At 36.3% G+C, this 8,754-nt stretch overlaps 1 protein-coding gene across 1 annotated transcript; it reads right to left on the bottom strand.

The window, feature by feature from the left end:
* Window positions 1–4,511: 4,511 nt before the first annotated feature.
* Ppt1 (Palmitoyl-protein thioesterase 1) lies at window positions 4,512–8,617 on the bottom strand. The gene is made up of 6 exons (XM_022060907.2): window positions 7,633–8,617; window positions 7,411–7,520; window positions 6,947–7,074; window positions 6,298–6,453; window positions 5,757–6,033; window positions 4,512–5,515 (listed from the first exon to the last, which is right to left on the bottom strand). The coding sequence occupies exons 1-6, from the start codon at window positions 7,727–7,729 to the stop codon at window positions 5,390–5,392; spliced, it is 894 nt and encodes a 297-aa protein (XP_021916599.2). The 5' UTR covers window positions 7,730–8,617; the 3' UTR covers window positions 4,512–5,389.
* Between the last annotated feature and the right edge of the window lie 137 nt (window positions 8,618–8,754).

An 8,754-nucleotide genomic window follows, 5' to 3' on the forward strand; every position in this document is an offset into this window, starting at 1 on the left:
AAAATATTTAAAATATTTCACGTTCCGCATCGATGCGGAACGTGAAATGATATTTTAAATATTTTATATTTTATTATCTTATTAAAATTGTGATTTGACGGAAAATATTAAAATATTAGATTGGGAATTCGTCAAACACGTAGCATTCAGAACAAAATAACTCATAAATGCTCCGGCTAAATTTGTCGATTTATTTCATATTAGACTATTAAACGAAGCTGTTACACTTCATGGTATAAAGTGTGGAATGAGATGAATGATGATGAATAGGTGAAGATTTGGAAGGACGCAGTCGTGATCTATTGAAGGTTCTAACCGATATTCACCTAAACAAATCAAGTAAAACCACGAAAAACAGGATAAGAGGTAAATAAGCAAAAATTCAAACGGAGTATATCACGAATACAGAGATTAAAATTAAAATGTAACTTTATGTTAGAAAAGCCGATTAAATGTCGAAAATATACATAAATCTTTTAGGTTGGAACAAATGTTATATGTAAGGTTTATACACGTATTAATCAAGTTTTATGATGTTTCGCCGAAGCCATGGTAAATGGGAGATAGTCCTAAAATTTCAGGAAACGAAAAACATTTTTCGGAAAGTTCTCATTGAATCAGTTTTACTGATCGCTAAAAAAAACAATTTTTTATCATTGTATAATTTTCAAGCGAACTTAAGGCTGAGGTAATGGTTTTTTTTTAAATTGCAGGTGATACGAAATAGGCCAATAGGCCGTAAAGTAGCAATCATACATGTCGTTAATTTTGGGACTTACTTCCCTCTATCCTGACACGGGCGATTTTTTCTATTGGGGGGGGAAGGGGGAGAGAGCTTAGTAATACGGAAACAGTTGTTTTCGCATTATAAACCTTGCTGGCTTTTATTTATTTATTTTTTATAATGTACACACTTCGTATATTGAGGTAAAAGCACGAACAAATTAGTCAACAAATTCATCCTTCTGACTCAACAAAAGCAGAATACCCGACATGCTTTCAGACGTTATTAATGAAATGGCTACGGGTATTTGTTTGTGCTAAATTATATGGATTTGTATGCGTTTTGTTCTGTTAGAATAATATTGCACCGATGCTCTTGTTTACGTATGACTGAGGGAGACAGAATATTTGGGGACAAGTTCAATCACAATGGACCAGCTGTTCCGTACAGAAAAAGAGAATAGCTTACTGGCTATTGCTTTGATTCAGACGTGCATCAGAACAAAATAAAGGCTCCAACTCCACCCCTTCCCCCCAAGCACTACAGTGTTTCATTGTTAGAACAGACCGCTTGTTAATGGAGCGTGGGTGTATGGCTGATGAAAGCTAAATGCTGTGAAATACCACTCTCAATTTAATATGAATATTTATAATTACGAAATCAAAAAGAGTATGCATCTTAATATAAACAAATAATGTAAATATATCCGTTACTGTTCCCAATTTGAGAGAAAAAAATGAAGGTAGAATCCATTTGTGAGTGATCTCCCTGATGATGGAAGCATGAAATACCTCTAAATCGTCCGTAAACTTCTACCAGACGATGCATCATATCATACAACTGTCATTTCCATACTCGTCAATGTGAAAACATGAAATTTATTTTATAAACATTTCTTTAATGTTTTCTTAGTTGGAATATACTTAAGAATAACTTGGTAATTTACATAATAAATCATCACCAGCAAGACATTACGAATACATATAGTACTTTTAGTTTAAATCCATGAGCCCTCAACTATGAACCATGATAAATAAATACAGATCAGCACTGCACACACAATTCAAGTCCACGACCCCAAACATAATCCAGCGAAAAATCTTATCTTGCCTGAAGAATGGTCAGGTATTGAATGAGTGTATCATAACTGTCCTTTAGTTTGTTTAAAAGTGGCACAAATTGTGGCAGAAGGCGAATAGTAAAATGCGAATTCATGTATCGGCGAGTGTGCGCCTACAAGTCCTGTTTAGGCTACAAGCCCAACAGCAGAGCTGAAGAAGTTGCCGCAGTATCGCGGCGTTTCGAATTTTCTAAAATTGCAATTTCGTCATTGCTAGTCTCTAAATCTAGACACTATGATATTACTTGCTCTATGTGGTTGTAAAACTTGGTCTCCCGCCCTAATATAAATGCATAAGTTCAAAGTCTTTAAGAACAATGTATCCAGAAGAAAACGTGGACCTAGGAAATAAGACACACAAAGATAAGAATGCATATAAAATTATGATCGTGAAGCTTCAAATGAACTTATCACAAGACAGACCTACACCAACCACGTCGACCGAGTATTTGCGCTTATGAATTTTTTTCTTCTTAACAAATTCAAAGAATACTCTTGAAACATTTTCATCTTATATTCCTGAATATTCTGATCCCCATTTCTACTCGATTATCACCTTCAGTGTGTTCTGCTGTGTAGCGTAACAAAGGGCATGAACAAGAATTCTACGGAGCAAACCACAAAACATGATTATTTTTTTTTATTTAGATATCCACCAAAATATTGAACTAATGATTAACGAAACGAAAATAAATCGCATCCATGCAAATACTTTCATCAAACTCATTCCATTCCAGAGCCTTCCTATCTAGAATTAATATGATGTACTGGGCTATGGTCAGGACGCTGTTAACTTAACGTTTCAGTAACATGTTAAGAAACACGCATTGGTGTAAAATACGAAATGGGCCCATTTCTAGTGATAAATCAACGCAAAGGACTCACAGGTAGGAAAATTAAATTTGTTCGTGGTGCTTAAGTAAGCACCACGAACGACGTTTCAGAGGTCCTTGCTGCCTCCATCATCATCATCACCACCCTCGTATTTTCGTTAACAAACTGTAAAGTCGTGCAGTTCGGTATAATTAAATTTGTAGTCGGAGAGTAATTATAAAAAGCTATACCATGTCTAAAATGTTAACTGCAACTCGGTTGTAATAAACGTATTTCAATCCATGAGCACAAATAGAACTATTTCCAACAATACGAATATCACAAAAGCAATAGTAATAGCAGCAAATGGGGTAGAGGAGGGGGGGGAGATAAACTTTGTTTCATTTTTCCGAGTTACCGTCCTTTTCACAAGCTGAAGGCCGGATGAAGCCATTGTGACTTTCCGATAAAAAGAGAAAAACTTAAAAATATTTCAAATTAATAAAGTCTTTTGAAGTTGAAATAAGTCATGGGCCAAAGCTTTCCAAAACGTATAAAAAGATTGCTAATAAATAAAATGGGGTCTCAGTCCGCGTTTCTATATAAAAAGTCGAAAGTACTTTTCGTCGGCGAGTAGAGTGAATTCGCATTTACAGAAGACCTTTATTGTATCTTATTTATCTCCAGTGAATGGACCTGTAAAAACTGGAAAGGAAAGAAAATGTTACAACAATCAAATCTTAGAAATCCACTTCCAGTGATTCGAATGTATCGGGCCAAAAGAATAATGCCTTGGGGGGGGGGGGACCCAAAGCACGTTTCAGTCTTTATCAAGAAACTAGCATTCTTAAGGAAACCACCGAACAATCTAATCGATCAGTCAGGCTAATGTCTCAAGGGCTCTTTGCAGCAAGTGATTATGAATTGTGGCAGAATCTGCCTAGTAAATTTCATAAAAATCTGCAAATAAAACAAAAGACATTTATACATATAAATACAAAGACTATAAGGTAAAGATAAAGATGAAATTGTGCCTAAGTACGACTCTATAAAGATATAGAGGAGATGCGAATGTAAAGCTCCACACATTCTACGTTGGCAAACGAGGAAGCTGAGTGGTCAGCTTCACGCTTCAGACCTTTCACCTCCAGGAACAGAAATTGTGGTAACCATCGCCTGAAGCACGAGCGAGACCCAGAAATGGTGGCAAAGACCCTCCTCGGAAACGACCCTGGCCGTCCAGACAGTAAATCAGTCAATTTATTCACCGATCTGTCTCGATAAGTGCGGAGATTTGAGGTCAGGACAGGCTAGGTCGAGCTATGCGAAGTAAGATGAGGTTGGGAAAAGTTGGAGGTGAGTGGTGTAACGTGACAGCAGAGGTCAGAGTTGAGAGGTGATGTGTGACGTAAGAGAACGGGTGAGGAGTAAAATGCCGTGCCTGAGGTACGGCCACTCAAATGCTGGGATCACGGGTTCAGATCCCACTCGAGGCATGGATGTGTCTGTGCCTCGTGGTGAGCCAAACCCCGTCCTATCAAACGTTAGAAAACATTCAAAGAAACAGCTGAAAATTCTCCACAAATGCCACGGCTCAGAGTAGCCTATTCTTTCAAGAAAAAGTAGCCAAGACTTTTCAACAGATTTTTATAATTTTATCACTAAAACTTTCATCAAGTGATCTACATGTTAATTGTTCAATTATTCATCTGAATTTCAAAATATCCATCAGACATTCTTCCACTAAGTGCACTTTTTTCATCTATATAAACCAGAATGACCAACCAATATCAGACTACGGAGCTGATACTAGAAGAAGACAAACCCAGAATAACACAATCAATGCGCAACACATATTTTAAAATCAATTTATATACAAATAAATGCTCTTTGGTACAAAAGAACAAAACCCTTTCTTTGGCATGTGGCACAATAAACATTTAACACAAGGCAGATTCAGACTGCGGCCTGGTAAATACATTTCGTAAGTTATACAGAACACCTGAATCTGTTTCTTTTCAGTGTACAGAGAAAAAAAAATGATCCGCGCAATTTCAAAACAACTAACGAGTATAAAAAAATTAACCCACTAAACTCTATTCCAAAGAAGACCTTCAAAAAATTGTTTGTGGCATTAAAGAGAAGTGACGTTACTTTAAGTATAGTTACTACGAGCACAATTATTTAACAAGGCAGTAAAATGGTGACTCAAGCTGCGAAAGTGAACTAAATTCACACGTTTTTATGGAACTCCTCCAAAAACCCCACCAAGCAGTGGTCGCAGACTCTGTGGAATGGAATCGAACACAAAAGACGCTCTCTCTCTCTCTCTCCCTTCTTCTTCTTCTTTTTCGGAGTCACCATCTTACTGCCATGTCAGCAGTCGCGCTCCTAGTGGTCATCATCGGAGTTGCGTCGTTCCTCTCTCGCGCTACAGCAAAGTTTTTCTAGTTCTCTTTCCGTGACAAACCGCTCGGATCATTTGCGCACGAAAAGCGAGACTGCCGATTCACAAATTTTGTGTTATGTGGTTATAGCCCAACCAATGGCACGATCTAAAACATGACCCAGTCTCATCAAAATGCAAACCCCAAAGCACTAGAGAGACTAACCACTAAAAGTATTTTTAAATAAATAAAAGTCAAGTCAAGATTATAAAACGTATGAAGTATTACGCTATTCTTCCCTGTTGTTCGATATGTGACAAACAAATCTTAACCTTAAACGTTAACTCATTTAAGATACTTATCCACGATATTCTCGACAAACCAATCTTCACTAAACTGGAGATGATTTCCATCCACAGCCAAGAACCTGAGTTTGCCAAGTTTGTCCATTTGTCGCAGTCCAAGACGATCCTGGAAGCAATAACTTCATTATCTCTCAGTGAATAACCAAGGTTGTGGAATGCGACACAACACGTCAGGACACAATTAAATGTAGATAAAACTAAATATATCCAAACACAAAAAATCAGCAACAATTTATTCACAAATACAGCTCAAAATATTCAGCAATTTATTTCTCAGAAGAACTCAACTGATGAAGAATCGGCTGTTCGTCTTTCAGAACGGTCTGAACACCGCAGATCAAACTCACCTCAACATACAGTTCACTGTCCTGAAGTGTTATCACCTCAGTACTTTGCCCTGGTCTGTAAAACCCAAACCATTCTGTTTCTACTGGCTCGACAATTGTATCGTTATTAAATTTCACCATCACGAAGTTCTTCAGTTTCAGCAGATTTTTTATATAGGTTTTGTTTTTTACTCTTTCATTATTTACGTCCGCAAGGAAGACGCTGCGGTTTCGATACTCTTCTTCTTTCAGTGGGTCGTGCCAGTATTCTGCTTGAACCAGATCATTCTGAACCCAGCTGCAAACAAACGACAACTTTTATTTTTCTCTGCATAAGAACATCTGCACCCGTTGTGTTACGGTGGCCTCTTCTGTTAGATTTTCTTATTTTATAATGCTGTATCAACTTTACAATATGTATTAACGGTTTGCATTACAAGAAACAAAGGACCAATCAATCGACGCATGGAGCATCTTCATGAATACAGATTTTCATATTTTCTAAAAAATTATTAATACCTACATTCTGTTTCCACAAGAATTTAACCATTCTAAAATTTACCTCCAATAAGCTCCGTATGTAAGTAGTTCACGAATGTAATTACACCACTTATTTGGATATCCACAGTGCGGTAATCCATAAATCCCTTGATGCTGGCCACCAAAAGTAACGAGATTCAACATAGGTGGTGATGGGCAACGCTGAGCAACTGCACGTCTGGAAATTAAACAAACAGATATTAAGTCATATATACACCACGCAGTGATGAGTACGAACAATCAATCTTATACAATAAATTACTGTTGTGACACATATTATTAACAACATCTGCAAACTCATAAATGGAAACATTTTTACATACATAACCACTGGTAAGTAACGTCTGGTGACGAGTTACACTCGTATTTATTATTTCAACAAACATGTCCAACAGAACATGTAATAACAGAAAACCCTCTATTTGTCAACATAATCATTAGAGCAAGTGGGATATTTATTGCAGTGATATGTTACATATTTCATTATTGCAGAGAAGAAAGAAGGGCTCATTGTTTGCACCCACCACCACACCTCAATATTATTAGTGTTTTCCCATTTGAACACATTCTTTCTTCTGTACTGTATACACTACATAAACCATTTCTTGAAAGCAAAATTATAGCCATAATGCAACAAAGCCAATGTGTGATAAAATACATAGTCAACATACAAAAACTGTCCACCCTGAGAGAATCCCAATGCATTATATCCATCCTTCAACTCTGGATCATTAGCTACTTGCTTACAAACTTCTTCCACCTGTTTATTTGCATTTAGGAAAAATCCATTCTCAATATCCTGAAACACAGACAAAAAAATTACTATACATTATATATTTATATAGTTAGGTTACAACACTATTACTTTTTAATGAAAATAATACATATTTTTATGCGTTCTTTGCTCGAAGTGCATTGCAAGAACACATTATGGGCTGATCGTGTCTGTCCTTCTGTCTGCCCAGTCGAATCAGATCTGGATGAAATTTTATGTGTAAGTTGTGTTACTTTGCATTAACCTCTACACAGTCCAGAACATAAAATACATCATGATGTACACCATGATGAATTAAATAAGGAACAATAATTCTCACCGTTTCCACAACACTCAGAAAGTGACAAATAGAATACTGGCCTCCACAATTGATGATCCAATTTTCAATGAATTCACATAAATGCCAGGTGCATTGTTTTCAATTATCGTCTTTATTCTGCCAAGGCTGAGGGGATTACAACAACAATCACCTGTAATAAAAGGGTAGTTTTAATTAAAATTTTTATTAGCGTTAATTCGTTAACAGAAAAAGATACAATAACAACATTTAAAGTTGACATTGAAAGAAAACTCCATACATACCCATTCCATGCCACATGACAACTGGTAGCGGTGGTGTACATAATGCATCATAACTAAAGTACCACAAAAACAAAACTACGAACAGTCGTACGTCCATAATTATCCAATAGTGTGAATTTTCAGTCTACTTGACAAGACAATGGACAATCTGTACGAATCTAAGGCTATACATATTATTGCCATCTATCTTTCAGCGAATAATAAACAGTTGAGAGATGAAGACACGGTAGCTCAGTTGGTAAGAAAGTTACGTAATTTACCTCCATATTTTTTGCTGCATTGAAACAGTTACAATGTACAAGTCATTATTTTATACTGCATTTATTTTTTATTAAAATGGCTGGGGCTTCCACGAGGGGATCATCTTGGATGCTAAAACACAACGCACATAGGTTTAATATCTTACAGTTGATTACTTCATTTTCAGTTTATGACATTACCAATATTGGTAAAATAAAGAAAATTATTTGTTATACTATTCTGCTTTCTGTTCTAATTTCAGCTATGACTTAATTTTATTTCTTTATTCATTAACCAGCATGCATTAACTTTAGTTCAATACAATGTTTCCTTGTATGATTATAGAAAATGAGAGTGGGACAAAAACTCTCTGCATATGCTACTCTGGGCCAGACTCGGAAAGCTCATTTTTAAACCAGCAGCATTTTTTAACTAAGAGATATCTACTTAGAATACGAATTACGATATGGTACATGTAAACATACACAAAATTAAATTACTATGGAGCAGTGAAAAGCTTAAGCGTAAGTAGTACATGTGCCTACTTGTCACTCAATTTAGATATATAGGCGCCTAGACATAGCACTCCATGCACTTCAGACGTTGGCACCAGATGAAAATGAGATATCAGCTTCACACACACAAAACAGACTTATTCCCAGAAAAAAACACTTCCCCATCCCCAGAGTTGATCTGGACATAATGGCAAGAAAAAAATAAAGTGCAAAGACACACTTGGGATGGTATTATGACGGGTTCATTCTACATGATGTCGGTTTTCTACCCGTCTCATACCGAGTTGAAGAAATCAGGGCAAAATGCATACAATTTGGTTTTTAATTTGTTAGTAGGGACAAAATAAAGGAAACTTATTTGATGGAC

The sequence above is a fragment of the Zootermopsis nevadensis genome, unplaced genomic scaffold, assembly GCF_977971745.1.
Source record: "Zootermopsis nevadensis isolate Lab colony 2312 unplaced genomic scaffold, Znev_1.0 Znev_ptg000022l, whole genome shotgun sequence".
Taxonomy (NCBI): Eukaryota; Metazoa; Arthropoda; class Insecta; order Blattodea; family Termopsidae; genus Zootermopsis; species Zootermopsis nevadensis.